Source organism: Salmo salar, unplaced genomic scaffold (assembly GCF_905237065.1).
Source record: "Salmo salar unplaced genomic scaffold, Ssal_v3.1, whole genome shotgun sequence".
In the NCBI taxonomy this organism is placed as follows: domain Eukaryota; kingdom Metazoa; phylum Chordata; class Actinopteri; order Salmoniformes; family Salmonidae; genus Salmo; species Salmo salar.
Window position 1 is genome coordinate 77081 of NW_025547989.1, and position 20915 is coordinate 97995.

At 40.5% G+C, this 20915-nt stretch overlaps 1 protein-coding gene across 6 annotated transcripts in view; it reads right to left on the bottom strand.

The window, feature by feature from the left end:
• Nucleotides 1-20915, bottom strand: part of LOC123732553 (Fc receptor-like protein 5) — a 61223-nt gene that overhangs the window by 24096 nt on the left and 16212 nt on the right. For 4 of the 6 annotated variants that reach the window (XM_045711791.1, XM_045711795.1, XM_045711794.1 and 1 more), the window contains exons 3-6: nucleotides 7599-7874; nucleotides 6858-7100; nucleotides 2838-3128; nucleotides 2155-2397 (exon numbers count right to left, since the gene is read on the bottom strand). In XM_045711791.1, the coding sequence (XP_045567747.1) occupies nucleotides 2155-2397; nucleotides 2838-3128; nucleotides 6858-7100; nucleotides 7599-7874 (1053 nt within the window). The remainder of the gene's footprint in view (nucleotides 1-2154; nucleotides 2398-2837; nucleotides 3129-6857; nucleotides 7101-7598; nucleotides 7875-20915) is intronic. The other 2 variants (XM_045711792.1, XM_045711796.1) reach the window with 2 other exon arrangements.

Genomic DNA, 20915 nt, shown 5'->3' on the forward strand with positions numbered 1-20915 from the left:
CAACAAAATGAGATGGAAACTGAGCTGCACTTCCTAACCTCCTGCCAAATATATGACCATATTAGAGACACATACTTCTCTAAGATTACACAAATCGACAACGAATTTGAAAACAAACCCAATTTTGATAAACTCCCATATCTATTGGGTGAACACCACAGTGTGCCATCACATCTGCAAGAAATGGGCGAAGTAAAAAAAAAAAAACATTCTAAATACAACACATATTTATGTTTATTATTTTTTATTTTGTACTTTAACTATTTGTACTTCGTTACAAGACTGTATATATACATATGACATTTGAAATATATTTATTCTTTTGGAACTTGTGTGAGTTTAATGTTTACTGTTTACATTTTATTGTTTATTTCATTTAGTTTATTATCTATTTCACTTGCTTTGGCAATGTTAACCTCTATGGGCTAGGTGGGACGCTAGCGTGCCACCCGTGGTGCACTCCATCAACAGCAGGTGCATTTCAAGAGCGGCAAATTTGAATCCAAATAAATGTCAAAATTCAAATTTTTCAAACACACAACTATTTTACACCCTTTGAAAGATAAACATCTCCTTAATCTAACCACGTTTTACGATTTCAAAAAGGTTTTACGGCGAAAGCATAAATTTAGAGTATGTTAGGACAGTACATTTACAAGAGTTGTGTGTAATGTTTTGTCAATTCGAAGACAGGGTAACCAAAACCATAAAACCAGCTAAAATGATGCACTAACCTTTTACAATCTCCATCAGATGACACTCCTAGGACATTATGTTAGACAATGCATGCATTTTTAGTTCTATCAAGTTCATATTTATATCCAAAAACAGCGTTTTACTATGGCATTGATGTTGAGGAAATCGTTTCCCTCCAATAACCGGCAGTCAAGTCAGCGTCACAAATTAAATAATTAAAATTAGAAAACATTGGTAAAATATTATATTGTCATTTAAAGAATTATAGATTTACATCTCTTGAACGCAATCAACTTGCCAGATTTAAAAATAACCTTACTGGGAAATCACACTTTGCAATAATCTGAGCACTGCGCCCAGAAAAATACGCGCTGCGATACAGACTAGACGTCATGTTGGGGAGATCTAAAATCGAAAATACTATGTAAATAATCCATTACCTTTGATTCTCTTCATCAGATGTCACTTCCAGGTATCACAGGTCCATAACGAATGTAGTTTTGTTCAAAAAAGCTCATCATTTATGTCCAAAAATCTCCGTCTTGTTAGCACATGATCTAAGCCAGCCGGACTTCTCGTCATGAACGAGGGGAAAAAATATATTTACGTTCGTTCAAACATGTCAAACGTTGTATAGCATAAATCATTAGGGCCTTTTTTAACCAGAACATGAATAATATTCAAGGTGGACGAATGCATACTCTTTTATAACGTATTGGAACGAGGGTACCCAACATGAACTCGCGCGCCAGGTGTCTAATGGGCCATCATCGTTCCATGGCTCTTGTTCGGTCAGATCTCCCTCCAGAAGACTCAAAACACTTTGTAAAGGCTGGTGACATCTAGTGGAAGCAATAGGAAGTGCCAAAATATTCCTCAGCCCCTGTGTTTTTCAATGGGATAGGTTTAAAGGTAATACAACACATCAGGTATCCACTTCCTGTCAGAAAATGTCTCAGGGTTTTGCCTGCCAAATGAGTTCTGTTATACTCACAGACACCATTCAAACAGTTTTAGAAACTTTAGAGTGTTTTCTATCCATATATAATAAGTATATGCATATTCTAGTTACTGGGTAGGATTAGTAACCAGATTAAATGGGGTACATTTTTTTTATCCAGACGTGCAAATGCTGCCCCCTAGCCCTAACAGGTTAACATATGTTTCCCATGACAATAAAGACCTTTGAATTTAATTGAAATGGAGAGAGAGAGAGAGAGTGAGAGAGCGAGATATATTTATTTTTATTAACTAGGCAAGTCAGTAAATGATGGCCTACCCCGGCCAAAGGGAGAGAGAAAGTCATTAGATAAATGATTACTGTCTAATATACTACTGCTTCCAGCCAATCAGCATTCAGGGTTGGAACTTCCCAGTTTGTAATGCAGGTTTTAGCACCACTTAACAGTGTAAAGAAGGACCAAATAATCTGAATGTCAAGGTTTCTCATATTCTCACCTGTCACAGTCATCCAGCTCTCTGGTGATTCTCCTTCAGAGTTGGTACACTTGTAGAGTCCTTCATCTGACTTGGATACTGCAGGGATGGTCATCTCTCCTGTAGTCTCAGCCCTGATGAGGGATCCATCTTTGTAGAAATCAGTTGTGAGGTCAGAGGGAGTTCCCTGATATCTGCAGCGCAGAGTCACAGAATCTCCCTCAGTCACAGGAAGGGCAGGGCTCTCCAGGATCACAGCACCAGCTGTATATAATATATAAACATCATATATAAACAGGTCTCTCCAGGATCACAGCTCCAGCTGTATATAATATATAAACATCATATATAAACAGGTCTCTCCAGGATCACAGCTCCAGCTGTATATAATATATAAACAGGTCTCTCCAGGATCACAGCTCCAGCTGTATATAATATATAAACATCATATATAAACAGGTCTCTCCAGGATCACAGCACCAGCTGTATATAATATATAAACATCATATATAAACAGGTCTCTCCAGGATCACAGCACCAGCTGTATATAATATATAAACATCATATATAAACAGGTCTCTCCAGGATCACAGCACCAGCTGTATATAATATATAAACATCATATATAAACATAACATCAGCTATCTGAAACCAGATGAACCACTAAACACTATAATGTTAGTAGATGGTGTTTGTGGACATACCATGTACTGTGATGTTGACAGCATTGCTGTGTTCTCCAGACCCAGACACACACCAGTACACTCCACTGTCTGATGGTATTAGTGACACATTGCATGAAGACCCTTGTTGTTTTCCCCAGTCAGTATTACACTCTGAAAGGATTCCTCTCTCTGAGTTCCTCACCACTCTCCATCCAGTAGAGTTCCCCTGAACCTCACAGCTCAGAGAGACAGACTCATATTCAAAGAACTGAGATCTGTCAGGACTGACACTCAGAGAGGCTGGAAGAGAGAGATCTGAGAGAGAGAGATCTGAGAGAGAGAGAGCGGGAGAGAGAGATTGAGGGTGAGGTAGCGAGAGAGAGAGAGAGAGAGAGAGAGAGAGAGGGGGATAGAGAGAGAGAGATTGGTAGAGAGAGAAAGAGAGAGAGAAAAGAAGAGAGAGAGAGATAGAAAGAGAGGGAGAGATAAAAAGAGAGAGAGATTGAAAGAGAGAGAAGTGGATTGATAAAGAGAGATAGACAGACAGAGCGACAGAGATGAGAAAGAAAGAGAGAGAGAGAGAAAGAGAGAGAAGTGGATTGATAAAGAGAGATAGACAGACAGAGCGACAGAGATGAGAAAGAAAGAGAGAGAGAGAGAAAGTCATGAGCAGATGAGTTCCTGAATCTTTCAGCATAAAAATACATGTTTTGTCATACCCGTAGTATACCATGGCTTCCAGCCAATCAGCATTCAGGGCCGGAACCACCCAGTTTATAATAGCGATATGGCACGAGGGGGTGTGGTATATGACCAATATACCACAGGTACGGGCTTTTCTTAAGCACGATGCAACACAGAGTGCCTGGATGCTGCCTTTAGCCGTTGTCGTGTCTTTGGGGTACCATTAAACTGAAGACATGTTTATCAATTAACTCCCTGTAATTATTATCACGCGATCAAACTGATTAATCGTTTAATTGTAATTAACTAGGAGATTGGGGCACCAAGGAAAATATTCAGATTACAAAGTTATAATTTTCCTAATATAACTTTCCTATATTATAACATTATATATTATATTCTATTATAGTATAGGCCGATTATCTTCTGGTTTAAATGGTGTATTTTACCTCACGTCCAGTCTCATTCCAAACGTCAGTAAAATGTTTTATCTGCACGAACCCAGTCTTTACTACGAATCATCCATACATCAATTGTCTTAAAATCATTTATTTACTAAACTAAGTAATTCACAGAAAGTATACAAACAGTAATTATCGTCACAAAGAATTGGTAGAGTAATGTGCCCTAGTGGGCTAACAGGCCTGGCTGGTGTCTTGTTAAACAATGGGTCATAAAATGATCAGCTGAGGAGGCACACAGAGTTCATTAATATTAACAATTGACATGCTAATCCTTTGCACATGAACGCTCACTCATTCGGGAACAATTGCAATCAATATATATTTACGCTCAGTGTGTCGTCGGGATCCTTGTTGGAGCGTCGTTCTGTTGGAGAGTTTTGTCCGCGTTCTCTCTCTCTCTCTCGGTTAGAATGGATCTTTCAAAGCGACATTCATTAATGTCGTTATAGAATGGATGTTTCGTCGGTCTTCGCGTTCAATGATATAATTTCTAGCTGCAGACAATTAATTAATATCAAAGACTTGTTCTTATTCTGTCGGTATCAATAGTCTAAAAGTTAACCTCTCTGGGCTAGGCGGGACGAATTCGTCCCACCTACGTAACAGCCACTTGCAGCCTGTGGCGCGATTTTCAAAACCTTAAAAATCCTATTACTTCAATTTCTCAAACATATGACTATTTTACAGCTATTTAAAGACAAGACTCTCGTTAATCTAACCACACTGTCCGATTTTAAAAAGGCTTTACAACGAAAGCAAAACATTAGATTATGTCAGCAGAGTACCAAGCCAGAAATAATCAGACACCCATTTTTCAAGCCAGCATATAATGTCACCAAAACCCAGAAGACAGCTAAATGCAGCACTCACCTTTGATGATCTTCATCAGATGACAACCCTAGGACATTATGTTATACAATACATGCATGTTTTGTTCAATCAAGTTCATATTTATATCAAAAACCAGCTTTTTACATTAGCATGTGACGTTCAGAACGAGCATACCCCCGCAAACTTCCGGGAATTCGCTAACATTTTACTAAATTACTCACGATAAACGTTCACAAAAAGCATAACAATTATTTTAAGAATTATAGATACAGACCTCCTCTATGCACTCGATATGTCCGATTTCAAAATAGCTTTTTGGTGAAAGCACATTTTGCAATATTCTAAGTACATAGCCCAGGCATCACGGGCTCGCTATTTAGACACCCGGCAAGTTTAGCACTCACCATAATCATATTTACTATTATAAAAGTTTGATTACCTTTTGTTGTCTTCGTCAGAATGCACACCCAGGACTGCTACTTCAATAACAAATGTTGGTTTGGTCCAAAATAATCCATCGTTATATCCGAATAGCGGCGTTTTGTTCGATGCGTTCCAGACACTATCCGAAATAGTAAAGAAGTGTCGCGCGCATGGCGCAATTCGTGACAATAAAATTCTAAATATTCCATTACCGTACTTCGAAGCATGTCAACCGCTGTTTAAAACCAATTTTTATGCCATTTATCTCGTAGAAAAGCGATAATATTCCGACCGGGAATCTGCAATAAACTAAACAGCCGAATTAAAATACTCCACGGGGGCTAATCGCGCACGCGCCTCACTCCATTGTCACCTAATGGGACACTTGAATAAGATGATAATCTGTTTCAGCCTGAGGCTGCCTCGACAACCTTCATGATTTTCCCGCGTCCTGAGAGCCTATTGGAGCCCTGGGAATTGTCACGTTACAGCTAAGATCCTTACTTTTCAATAAACAGATGCAAGACGCACGACTCCTTGTCAGACAGGCCACTTCCTGCATGAAACCTTGTCAGGTTTTTGCCTGCCATAGGAGTTCTGTTATACTCACAGACACCATTCAAACAGTTTTAGAAACTTCAGGGTGTTTTCTATCCAAACCTGAACAATAATATGCATATTCTAGCTTCTGAGTTGGTGTAGGAGGCAGTTAAAAATGGGCACATATTTTTCCAAAATTCTCAATACTGCCCCCTAGCCCAAACAGGTTAACCACGTGGTATGGTTCACTTTCAGTAGATGGATTGGATGGTCAAACCTATTGGCCAACTCGCAATGGAGTGGAGGCCTGGTCTGTTAGAAAGTAAATCAGGGTATGGTTTTATAGTGAACATAGAACAGGCTTGTCACATGACGCCTAGTCCTGTCTGTGTCCCTGGGGGCGTGCCGATGACTGAGTTAAGCTTGGTACAGAAATACAATTCTATCACATTAACATCAGTACATAGCATCTCAATGTATTACAAATAGCTTTATCCTTATTAATACATGTTATACAACCATTATGATGCAAGTCTCATCGCTGAGGCTATTATATAAACAGTTTTATGGTATTATGGCTATATTGTCTCTTCTGAGTATCACAAAATTGTACCAAGCGGACCAGTTCGTAGCTGGATTCTTCACCAATCTTCCATACCTTCTCCAGAACACAAATGTCGCTTGGTTCCCCAATTCTGTGAGTTGGAAGAATTTCCTGTGTCTCTCTATGGGCCATGTGGCCAGAGATTCTTCTCTGGAATTTTACCACTCCTTCACACAGGGACTGGGTGGGGGAAGGTAGGTTGGGGGATGGTGCAAGGGGGGAGGGGGTCAACTGTCCTCCCTGTACTCAAAGAGGCCAACGTCATGACACCGTGATATATTGGCCAGATACCACAAACCCCCTGAGGTGCCTTACTGCTATTATAATCAGGTTACCAACATAATTAAAGCAGTAAAAATACATGTTTTGTAATAACCTGTGTATACGGTCTGATATTACACTACTTCCAGCCAATCAGCATTCAGGGCTGGAACCTCCCAGTTTATAATGCAGGTTTTAACAGTGTAAAGAAGAACCAGATAATCTGAATGTCAAGGCTTCTCATATTCTCACCTGTCACAGTCATCCAGCTCTCTGGTGATTCTCCTTCAGAGTTGGTACACTTGTAGAGTCCTTCATCTGACTTGGATACTGCAGGGATGGTCATCTCTCCTGTAGTCTCAGTCCTGATGAGGGATCCATCTTTGTAGAAATCAGCTGTGAGGTTAGAGGGAGTTCCCGGATATCTGCAGCGCAGAGTCAAAGAATCTCCCTCAGTCACAGGAAGGGCAGGGCTCTCCAGGATCATAGCACCAGCTGTATATAATATATAAACATCATATATAAACAGGTCTCTCCAGGATCACAGCTCCAGCTGTATATAATATATAAACATCATATATAAACAGGTCTCTCCAGGATCACAGCACCAGCTGTATATAATATATAAACATCATATTTAAACAGGTCTCTCCAGGATCACAGCTCCAGCTGTATATAATAAATAAACATCATATATAAACAGGTCTCTCCAGGATCACAGCTCCAGCTGTATATGATATATAAACAGGTCTCTCCAGGATCACAGCACCAGCTGTATATAATATACACACATCATATATAAACAGGTCTCTCCAGGATCACAGCTCCAGCTGTATATAATAAATAAACATCATATATAAACAGGTCTCTCCAGGATCACAGCACCAGCTGTATATAATATATAAACATCATATATAAACATAACATCAGCTATCTGAAACCAGCTGAACCACTAAACACTATAATGTTAGTAGATGGTGTTTGTGGACATACCAGGTACTGTGATGTTGACAGCATTGCTGTGTTCTCCAGACCCAGACACACACCAGTACACTCCACTGTCTGATGGTATTAGTGACACATTGCATGAAGACCCTTGTTGTTTTCCCCAGTCAGTATTACACTCTGAAAGGATTCCTCTCTCTGAGTTCCTCACCACTCTCCATCCAGTAGAGTTCCCTTGAACCTCACAGCTCAGCGAAACAGACTCATATTCAAAGAACTGAGATCTGTCAGGACTGACACTCAGAGAGGCTGGAAGAGAGATATCTGAAGAGAGAGAGAGAGAGAGAGAAGGTCATGAGAATATAAGCTCCTGACTCTTTCTGCATTTAGAGTTAGATTAACCTAGATTGTTTGACAAAGACATATGCAGTAAACCACACTCCACAACATAAGCTTCAATCCAAATCAAAAGTCCAAAAGTACAACCAGATTTTGGACAAATTATTCTGGAAGGAGTCCTACTACCAAGGATTCTACTACCAAGGATTCTATTACCAAGGATTCTACTACCAAGGATTCTACTACCAAGGATTCTTACTACCAAGGATTCTATTACCAAGGATTCTACTACCAAGGATTCTTACTACCAAGGATTCTACTACCAAGGATTCTACTACCAAGGATTCTACTACCAAGGATTCTTACTACCAAGGATTCTACTACCAAGGATTCTACTACCAAGGATTCTACTACCAAGGATTCTACTACCAAGGATTCTAACTACCAAGGATTCTACTACCAAGGATTCTACTACCAAGGATTCTAACTACCAAGGATTCTACTACCAAGGATTCTTACTACCAAGGATTCTTACTGCCAAGGACTCTACTACCAAGGATTCTAACTACCAAGGATTCTACTACCAAGGATTCTACTACCAAGGATTCTACTACCAAGGATTCTTACTGCCAAGGATTCTACTACCAAGGATTCTAACTACCAAGGATTCTACTACCAAGGATTCTACTACCAAGGATTCTTACTGCCAAGGATTCTACTACCAAGGATTCTACTACCAAGGATTCTACTACCAAGGATTCTACTACCAAGGATTCTACTACCATGGATTCTAACTACCAAGGATTCTACTACCAAGGATTCTACTACCAAGGATTCTACAACTAAGGATTCTTACTACCAATGAATCTACAACTAAGGATTCTTACTACCATGGATTCTACAACTAAGGATTCCACTACCAAGGATTCTACAACTAAGGATTCTTACTACCAAGGATTCTTACTACCAAGGATTCTACTACCATGGATTCTACAACTAAGGATTCTTACTACCAAGAATTCCACTACCAAGGATTATTTCTACCAAGGATTCTACTACCAATGATTCTACTACCAATGACTCTACTGCTAAGGTTTCTTACTGCCAAGGATTCTACTACCAAGGATTCTTACTGCCAAGGATTCTACTACCAAGGATTCTTACTACCAAGGATTCTACAACCAATGACTGTACTGCTAAGGTTTCTTACTGCCAAGGATTCTACTACCAAGGATTCTTACTGCCAAGGATTCTACTACCAATGATTCTACTACCAAGGATTCTACTACCAAGGATTCTACTACCAAGGATTCTACTACCAAGGATTCTACTACCAAGGATTCTACTACCAAGGATTCTACTACCAAGGATTCTTACTGCCAAGGATTCTACTACCAAGGATTCTACTACCAAGGATTCTACTACCAAGGATTCTAACTACCAAGGATTCTACTACCAAGGATTCTTACTGCCAAGGATTCTACTACCAAGGATTCTACTACCAAGGATTCTACTACCAAGGATTCTTACTGCCAAGGATTCTACTACCAAGGATTCTAACTACCAAGGATTCTACTACCAAGGATTCTAACTACCAAGGATTCTACTACCAAGGATTCTTACTGCCAAGGATTCTACTACCAAGGATTCTACTACCAAGGATTCTACTACCAAGGATTCTACTACCAAGAATTCTTTCTGCCAAGGATTCTACTATCAAGGATTCTACTACCAAGGATTCTACTACCAAGGATTCTACTACCAAGGATTCTAACTACCAAGGATTCTACTACCAAGGATTCTACTACCAAGGATTCTACTACCAAGGATTCTACTACCAAGGATTCTTACAGCCAAGGATTCTACTACCAAGGATTCTACTACCATGGATTCTACTGCCAAGGATTCTACTACCAAGGATTCTACTACCAAGGATTCTACTGCCAAGGATTATACTGCCATGGACTCTACTACCAAGGATTCTACTACCAAGGATTCTTACTGCCAAGGATTCTACTACCAAGGATTCTACTACCAAGGATTCTTACTGCCAAGGACTCTTAATGCCAAGGATTCTTACTGCCAAGGATTCTACTACCAAGGATTCTTACTGCCAAGGATTCTTACTGCCAAGGATTCTACTACCAAGGATTCTACTACCAAGGATTCTACTACCAAGGATTCTACTACCAAGGATTCTTACTGCCAAGGATTCTACTACCAAGGATTCTACTACCAAGGATTCTTACTGCCAAGGATTCTACTACCATGGATTCTACTGCCAAGGATTCTACAACTAAGGATTCTTACTACCAATGAATCTACAACTAAGGATTCTTACTACCATGGATTCTACATCTAAGGATTCTACTACCAAGGATTCTTACTACCATGGATTCTACAACTAAGGATACTTACTACCAAGAATTCCACTACCAAGGATTATTTCTACCAAGGATTCTACTACCAAGGATTCTACTAACAACGATTCTACTGCTATGGATTCTACTGCCAAGGATTCTTACTGCCAAGGATTCTACTACCAAGGATTCTACTACCAAGGATTCTACTACCAAGGATTCTACTACCAAGGATTCTTACTACCAAGGATTCTAACTACCAAGGATTCTACTACCAAGGATTCTTAATACCAAGGATTCTACTACCAAGGATTCTACTACCAAGGATTCTACTACCAAGGATTCTACTACCAAGGATTCTTACTACCAAGGATTCTAACTACCAAGGATTCTACTACCAAGGATTCTACTACCAAGGATTCTTACTACCAAGGATTCTACTACCAAGGATTCTACTACCAAGGATTCTACTACCAAGGATTCTACTACCAAGGATTCTACTACCAAGGATTCTTACTACCAAGGATTCTACTACCAAGGATTCTACTACCAAGGATTCTAACTACCAAGGCTTCTACTACCAAGGATTCTACTACCAAGGATTCTACTACCAAGGATTCTAACTACCAAGGATTCTACTACCAAGGATTCTTACTACCAAGGATTCTTACTACCAAGGATTCTTACTACCAAGGATTCTTACTGCCAAGGATTCTACTACCAAGGATTCTAACTACCAAGGATTCTACTACCAAGGATTCTACTACCAAGGATTCTTACTGCCAAGGATTCTACTACCAAGGATTCTAACTACCAAGGATTCTACTACCAAGGATTCTACTACCAAGGATTCTTACTGCCAAGGATTCTACTACCAAGGATTCTACTACCAAGGATTCTTACTGCCAAGGATTCTACTACCAAGAATTCTAACTACCAAGGATTCTACTACCAAGGATTCTACAACTAAGGATTCTTACTACCAATGAATCTACAACTAAGGATTCTTACTACCATGGATTCTACAACTAAGGATTCCACTACCAAGGATTCTACAACTAAGGATTCTTACTACCAAGGATTCTTACTACCAAGGATTCTACTACCATGGATTCTACAACTAAGGATTCTTACTACCAAGAATTCCACTACCAAGGATTATTTCTACCAAGGATTCTACTACCAAGGATTCTACTACCAATGACTCTACTGCTAAGGTTTCTTACTGCCAAGGATACTACTACCAAGGATTCTTACTGCCAAGGATTCTACTACCAATGATTCTACTACCAAGGATTCTACTACCAAGGATTCTACTACCAAGGATTCTACTACCAAGGATTATAATACCAAGGATTCTACTACCAAGGATTCTACTACCAAGGATTCTACTACCAAGGATTCTACTATCAAGGATTCTTACTGCCAAGGATTCTACTACCAAGGATTCTACTACCAAGGATTCTACTACCAAGGATTCTACTACCAAGGATTCTTACTGCCAAGGATTCTACTACCAAGGATTCTACTAACAAGGATTCTACTACCAAGGATTCTAACTACCAAGGATTCTACTACCAAGGATTCTTACTGCCAAGGATTCTACTACCAAGGATTCTACTACCAAGGATTCTACTACCAAGGATTCTACTACCAAGGATTCTAACTACCAAGGATTCTACTACCAAGGATTCTAACTACCAAGGATTCTACTACCAAGGATTCTTACTGCCAAGGATTCTACTACCAAGGATTCTACTACCAAGGATTCTACTACCAAGGATTCTACTACCAAGGATTCTACTAACAACGATTCTACTGCTAAGGATTCTACTGCCAAGGATTCTTACTACCAAGGATTCTTACTACCAAGGATTCTTACTACCAAGGATTCTTACTGCCAAGGATTCTACTACCAAGGATTCTAACTACCAAGGATTCTACTACCAATGACTCTACTGCTAAGGTTTCTTACTGCCAAGGATTCTACTACCAAGGATTCTTACTGCCAAGGATTCTACTACCAATGATTCTACTACCAAGGATTCTACTACCAAGGATTCTACTACCAAGGATTCTACTACCAAGGATTCTACTAACAAGGATTCTACTACCAAGGATTCTAACTACCAAGGATTCTACTACCAAGGATTCTTACTGCCAAGGATTCTACTACCAAGGATTCTACTACCAAGGATTCTACTACCAAGGATTCTACTAAGCAAGGATTCTAACTACCAAGGATTCTACTACCAAGGATTCTACTACCAAGGATTATACTACCAAGGATTCTAACTACCAAGGATTCTACTACCAAGGATTCTAACTACCAAGGATTCTACTACCAAGGATTCTTACTGCCAAGGATTCTACTACCAAGGATTCTACTACCAAGGATTCTACTACCAAGGATTCTACTACCAAGGATTCTTACTGCCAAGGATTCTACTACCAAGGATTCTACTAACAAGGATTCTACTACCAAGGATTCTAACTACCAAGGATTCTACTACCAAGGATTCTTACTGCCAAGGATTCTACTACCAAGGATTCTACTACCAAGGATTCTACTACCAAGGATTCTACTACCAAGGATTCTAACTACCAAGGATTCTACTACCAAGGATTCTAACTACCAAGGATTCTACTACCAAGGATTCTTACTGCCAAGGATTCTACTACCAAGGATTCTACTACCAAGGATTCTACTACCAAGGATTCTACTACCAAGGATTCTACTAACAACGATTCTACTGCTAAGGATTCTACTGCCAAGGATTCTTACTACCAAGGATTCTTACTACCAAGGATTCTTACTACCAAGGATTCTTACTGCCAAGGATTCTACTACCAAGGATTCTAACTACCAAGGATTCTACTACCAATGACTCTACTGCTAAGGTTTCTTACTGCCAAGGATTCTACTACCAAGGATTCTTACTGCCAAGGATTCTACTACCAATGATTCTACTACCAAGGATTCTACTACCAAGGATTCTACTACCAAGGATTCTACTACCAAGGATTCTACTAACAAGGATTCTACTACCAAGGATTCTAACTACCAAGGATTCTACTACCAAGGATTCTTACTGCCAAGGATTCTACTACCAAGGATTCTACTACCAAGGATTCTACTACCAAGGATTCTACTAAGCAAGGATTCTAACTACCAAGGATTCTACTACCAAGGATTCTACTACCAAGGATTCTACTACCAAGGATTCTAACTACCAAGGATTCTACTACCAAGGATTCTAACTACCAAGGATTCTACTACCAAGGATTCTTACTGCCAAGGATTCTACTACCAAGGATTCTACTACCAAGGATTCTACTACCAAGGATTCTACTACCAAGGATTCTACTAACAACGATTCTACTGCTAAGGATTCTACTGCCAAGGATTCTTACTACCAAGGATTCTTACTACCAAGGATTCTTACTACCAAGGATTCTTACTGCCAAGGATTCTACTACCAAGGATTCTAACTACCAAGGATTCTACTACCAAGGATTCTACTACCAAGGATTCTTACTGCCAAGGATTCTACTACCAAGGATTCTAACTACCAAGGATTCTACTACCAAGGATTCTACTACCAAGGATTCTTTCTGCCAAGGATTCTACTACCAAGGATTCTAACTACCAAGGATTCTACTACCAAGGATTCTACTACCAAGGATTCTTACTGCCAAGGATTCTACTACCAAGAATTCTAACTACCAAGGATTCTACTACCAAGGATTCTACAACTAAGGATTCTTACTACCAATGAATCAACAACTAAGGATTCTTACTACCATGGATTCTACAACTAAGGATTCCACTACCAAGGATTCTACAACTAAGGATTCTTACTACCAAGGATTCTTACTACCAAGGATTCTACTACCAAGGATTCTACTACCAAGGATTATTTCTACCAAGGATTCTACTACCAAGGATTCTACTACCAATGACTCTACTGCTAAGGTTTCTTACTGCCAAGGATTCTACTACCAAGGATTCTTACTGCCAAGGATTCTACTACCAATGATTCTACTACCAAGGATTCTACTACCAAGGATTCTACTACCAAGGATTATAATACCAAGGATTCTACTACCAAGGATTCTACTACCAAGGATTCTTACTGCCAAGGATTCTACTACCAAGGATTCTACTACCAAGGATTCTACTACCAAGGATTCTACTACCAAGGATTCTTACTGCCAAGGATTCTACTACCAAGGATTCTACTAACAAGGATTCTACTACCAAGGATTCTAACTACCAAGGATTCTACTACCAAGGATTCTTACTGCCAAGGATTCTACTACCAAGGATTCTACTACCAAGGATTCTACTACCAAGGATTCTACTACCAAGGATTCTAACTACCAAGGATTCTACTACCAAGGATTCTACTACCAAGGATTCTAACTACCAAGGATTCTACTACCAAGGATTCTAACTACCAAGGATTCTACTACCAAGGATTCTTACTGCCAAGGATTCTACTACCAAGGATTCTTACTGCCAAGGATTCTACTACCAAGAATTCTACTACCAAGGATTCTACTACCAAGGATTCTACTACCAAGAATTCTTACTAACAAGGATTCTACTACCAAGGATTCTACTACCAATAATTCTTACTAACAAAGATTCTACTACCAAGAATTCTACTACCAAGGATTCTACTACCAAGGATTCTACTACCAAGAATTCTTACTAACAAGGATTCTACTACCAAGGATTCTACTACCAAGGATTCTACTACCAAGAATTCTTACTAACAAGGATTCTACTACCAAGGATTCTACTACCAAGGATTCTACTACCAAGGATTCTACTACCAAGGATTCTACTACTAAGAATTCTTACTGCCAAGGATTCTTACTGCCAAGAGTACAAAAATAACTTCCTTGGACAATCCAGAGACACGTTTTTCTGTGATTATTATTATTTAACCCTGCTGGTCATCTATGAACGTTTGAACATCTTGGCCATGTACTGTTGTAATCTTCACCCGGCACAGCCAGAAGAGGACTGGCCACCCCTCAGAGCTAGGTTACTCTCTAGGTTTCTTCCTAGTTTCCTGCCTTTTTAGGGAGCTTTTCCTAACCACTGTGCTTCTACATCTGCATTGCTTGCTGTTGGGGGTTTTAGGCTGGATTTCTGTATAGCACTTTGTGACATCAGCTGATGTAAAAGGGCTTCATAAATACATTTGATTGATTGATTGATTGATTGACTGCTACAAAAATGGGAATGTAAGCAACTTAATCTTTCACACAGCCCATCCCCTGGCATGGCACAGTGCTATACTCTTAACATTGCGCTATGGAGAACCCTTTTTGGTTTTAGGGAGAACCGTTTTTGGTTCCACATAGAATCCTTTCCACAGAGGGTTCTACATGGTTCCCAAAAGGGTTCTACCTAGAACCAAAGAGTTTCTGCCTGGAACCAAAAATGGTTCTTCACAAGGTTCTCATATGGGGACAGCAAAATAACCATTTTAGGTTCTTGCCAACACCTTTTTTCTAAGAGTGCTATATTAACACACTACCCCTCTGTCAAGTTTTTTTTTTTTTTTTTTTAATTTAACCTTTATGTAACCAGGCAAGTCAGTTAAGAACACATTCTTATTTACAATGACGGCCTAGGAACAGTGGGTTAACTGCCTTGTTCAGGGCAGAACAAGAGATTTTTACCTTGTCAGCTCGCGATTTGATCTAGCAGCCTTTTGGTTACTGGACCAACGCTTTAACCACTAGGCTACCTGCCGCCCCTAGAGGTGGGGTGTTAGCGATGGGTGGAAACTCAGGATATTAGACAACGAGGACTCTGAGTCAGCCAGTGTCAACCTTTATAGTCTGGAACAGAGACTGTATCCTGTACAGAGACAACAGAGGGGTAAGAGACTGTATCCTGTACAGAGACAACAGAGGGAGAGAGGTAAGAGACTGTATCCTGTACAGAGACAACAGAGGGGTAAGAGACTGTATCCTGTACAGAGACAACAGAGGGAGAGAGGTAAGAGACTGTATCCTGTACAGAGACAACAGAGGGAGAGAGGTAAGAGACTGTATCCTGTACAGAGACAACAGAGGGGTAAGAGACAGTATCCTGTTCAAGGACAAAAGAGGGGTAAGAGACTGTATCCTGTACCGAGACAACAGAGAGGTAAGAGACTGTATCCTGTTCAGAGACAACAGAGAGGTAAGAGACTGTTTCCTGTACAGAGACAACAGAGAGGTAAGAGACTGTTTCCTGTACAGAGACAACAGAGAGGTAAGAGACTGTTTCCTGTACAGAGACAACAGAGAGGTAAGAGACTGTATCCTGTACAGAGACAACAGAGGGGTAAGAGACTGTATCCTGTTCAGAGACAACAGAGAGGTAAGAGACTGTTTCCTGTACAGAGACAACAGAGGGAGAGAGGTACGAGACTGTTTCCTGTACAGAGACAACAGAGGGAGAGAAGTACGAGACTGTTTCCTGTACAGAGACAACAAAGGGAGAGAGGCAAGAGACTGTATCCTGTACAGAGACAACACAGGGAGAGAGGTAAGAGACTGTATCCTGTAGAGACAACAGAGGGAGAGAGGTAAGCGTGCCTTTCTCATTGTGGACAAACTCTTTATAGATGGACAGCTCTTCTGAGACAGTTCCATAACACCATGGCTGTACTAAATTCTACGGGACATCAGGTTACGGAATAAATAATGGGGACTGTAAATATATCTGAACACTATGAAGTTGATATGAGAACACACACACACAATTACATGCTCGCTTACACATACGGACATACATACACATACACACTTGATCTCTCTCTCTTCTCTCCCTCTCCCCTCTCTCTGTTGTCGAGAACTTTTCTAAAATGTATTGTTTTTTGTTTGTCTATCTTTTCCATGTTTTCTTCTACATGTTTATCTATGTTTACAACAAGCACTGGGAAGATATCAGAACAGGGACATTGGGGAAAAATAACATATTGTACGGGAAACATTTGTACTCTAGTGAAGCTGTCTTTATAGTAATGAAGTGAAGCTCTGTAGTGAAGCCGTCTCCATAGTAATGTAGTGAAGCTCTGTAGTGAAGCCGTCTCCATAGTAATGTAGTGAAGCTCTGTAGTGAAGCAGTCTCCATTGTAATGTTGTGAAGCCGTCTCCATAGTAATGTAGTGAAGCTCTGTAGTGAAGCCGTCTCCATAGTAATTTATGTATTTATTTCACCTTTATTTAAACAGGTAGGCCAGTTGAGAACAAGTTCTCATTTGCAACTGCGACCTGGCCAAGATAAAGCAAAGCAGTTCGACACAAACAACAACACAGGGTTACACATGGAATAAACAAACATACAATCAAAAATACAGTAGAAAAATCTATATACAGCATGTGCAAATGAGGTAGGATAAGAGGGGTAAGGCAATAAATAGGCCATGGTGGCAAAATAATTAGCAATTAACCTCTTGGGGCTAGGTGGGACGCTAGCGTGCCACCCGTGGTGCACTCCATCAACAGCAGGTGCATTTCAAGAGCGGCAAATTTGAATCCAAATAAATGTCAAAATTCAAATTTTTCAAAAATACAACTATGTTACACCATTTGAAAGATAAACATCTCCTTAATCTAACCACGTTTTACGATTTCAAAAAGGTTTTACGGCGAAAGCATAAATTTAGAGTATGTTAGGACAGTACATTTACAAGAGTTGTGTGTAATGTTTTGTCAAGTCAAAGACAGGGTCACCAAAACCATAAAACCAGCTAAAATGATACACTAACCTTTTACAATCTCCATCAGATGACACTCCTAGGACATTATGTTAGACAATGCATGCATTTTTAGTTCTATCAAGTTGATATTTATATCCAAAAACAGCGTTTTACTATGGCATTGATGTTGAGGAAATCGTTTCCCTCCAATAACCGGCAGTCAAGTCAGCGTCACAAATTAAATAATTAAAATTAGAAAACATTGGTAAAATATTATATTGTCATTTAAAGAATTATAGATTTACATCTTTTGAACGCAATCAACTTGCCAGATTTAAAAATAACCTTACTGGGAAATCACACTTTGCAATAATCTGAGCACTGTGCCCAGAAAAATACGCGTTGCGATACAGACTAGACGTCATGTTGGGGAGATCTAAAATCGAAAATACTATGTAAATAATCCATTACCTTTGATTCTCTTCATCAGATGTCACTTCCAGGTATCACAGGTCCATAACGAATGTAGTTTTGTTCAAAAAAAGCTCATCATTTATGTCCAAAAATCTCCGTCTCGTTAGCACATGATGTAAGCCAGCCGGACTTCTCGTCATGAACGAGGGGAAAAAATATATTTCCGTTCGTTCAAACATGTCAAACGTTGTATAGCATAAATCATTAGGGCCTTTTTAACCAGAACATGAATAATATTCAAGGTGGACGAATGCATTCTCTTTTATAACGTATTGGAACGAGGGTACCCAACATGAAGTAGCGCCAGGTGTCTAATGGGACATCACCGTTCCATGGCTCTTGTTCGGTCAGATCTCCCTCCAGAAGACTCAAAACACTTTGTAAAGGCTGGTGACATCTAGTGGAAGCAATAGGAAGTGCCAAAATATTCCTAAACCCCTGTGTTTTTCAATGGGATAGGTTTAAAGTCAATACAACACATCAGGTATCCACTTCCTGTCAGAAAATGTCTCAGGGTTTTGCCTGCCAAATGAGTTCTGTTATACTCACAGACACCATTCAAACAGTTTTGGAAACTTTAGAGTGTTTTCTATCCATATATAATAAGTATATGCATATTCTAGTTACTGGGTAGGATTAGTAACCAGATTAAATCGGGTACATTTTTTTTATCCAGACGTGCAAATGCTGCCCCCTAGACCCAACAGGTTAAACACTGGAATGGTAGATGTGCAGAAGATGAATTTCACTGTAGAGCCTCTAGCACTGCTCAACACGCCTCGGCTAACAATTTAGTTCCACCTCCCACACACACAGTGACATCACCTGGTTTAAATGCTATTTCTAGAGACAATATCTCTTTCATTATCACTATATGCACAGGTTTACCCCCAATGTACTCACATCCTACCTTACCTTTGTCTGTACATCATGCCTTGAATATATTCTACCGTGCCCAGAAATCTGCTCCTTTTACTCTCTGTTCTGAACGTACTAGACGTCCAGTTCTGTTAGCCTTTAGCCGTACCCTTATCCTATTCCTCCTCTGGTGATGAAGAGGTTAATCCAGGCCCTGCAGTGTCTAGCTCCACTCCCATCCCCCAGGCTCTCTCATTTGTTGACTTCTGCAACCGTAAAAGCCTTGGTTTCATGCATGTTAACATTAGAAGCCTACTCCCTAAGTTTGTTTTATTCACTGCCCCAGCACACTCCACCAATCCGGATGTCCTAGCCGTGTCTGAATCCTGGCTTGGGAAGACCACCAAAAACCTTGAAATTTCCATCCCTAATGATAACTTTTTCCGACAAGATAGAACTGCCAAGGGGGCGGTGTTGCAATCTACTGCAAAGATAGCATGCAGAGTTCTATATTACTATCCAAGTCTGTACCCAAACAATTTGAGCTTCTACTTCTAAAAATTCACCTTTCCAGAAACAAGTCTCTCACCGTTGCCGCTTTCTATAGACCACCCTCTGCCCCCAGCTGTGCCCTCGACACCATATGTGAATTGATTGCCCCCCATCTATCATCTGAGCTCGTGCTGCTAGGTGACCTAAACTGGGACATGCTTAACACCCCGGCCATCCTACAATCTAAGCTTGACGCCCTCAATCTCACACAACTTATCAATGAACCTACCAGATATAACCCCAAATCTGTAAACACGGGCACCCTCATAGATATCATCCTAACTAACTCGCCCTCCAAATACACCTCTGCAGTTTTCAACCAAGATCTCAGCGATCACTTCCTCATTGCCTGCATCTGTAATGGGTCTGCGATCAAACGACCACCCCTCATCACTGTCAAACGCTCACTAAAACACTTCTGCGAGCAGGCCTTTCTAATTGACCTGGCAGGGGTATCCGGGAATGGCATTGACCTCATCCCGACAGTAGAGGATGCCTGGTTGTTCTTCAAAAGTGCCTTCCTCACCATCTTAAATAAGCATGCCCCATTAAAAAAATGTAGAACCAGGAATAGATATAGCCCTTGGTTCACTCCAGACCTATCTGCCCTTGGCCAGCACAAAAACATCCCGTGGCGTTCTGTGGTTGGGCTGGCTGGGGACACGGCGATTCAGACAGTTAGCAGGCCGGGGCTAGCTAGCTAGCAGTTAGCAGGCCGGGGCTAGCTAGCTAGCAGTTAACAGGCCGGGGCTAGCATAAGGGACTTAGAGGGACGTCGCGATGGGGGAAAAGTCTGTTTTTGCCTCCTCGTGCGGTGACGTCGATAGACCGGTCGTGGAATTAGTAGGTTTCCAAGTAGCAGTGGGGTCCAAGTCCAATTGGCAAAATGGGTATCGTGGTCCAAGAAACTGGCCGGTGGATCAGCTAACAGTCCAATATGCTATAGATAGCTAGCAGGCCACGGTTAGCAGAATGGGCCTTCAGGGGACGTCGCGCCTGAGGGGTCTGTTGGGATCCTCGGGCAGATTGTGTCGGTATTCCAGTCGTGAAGGATCGGTGGGTTCCGTGCC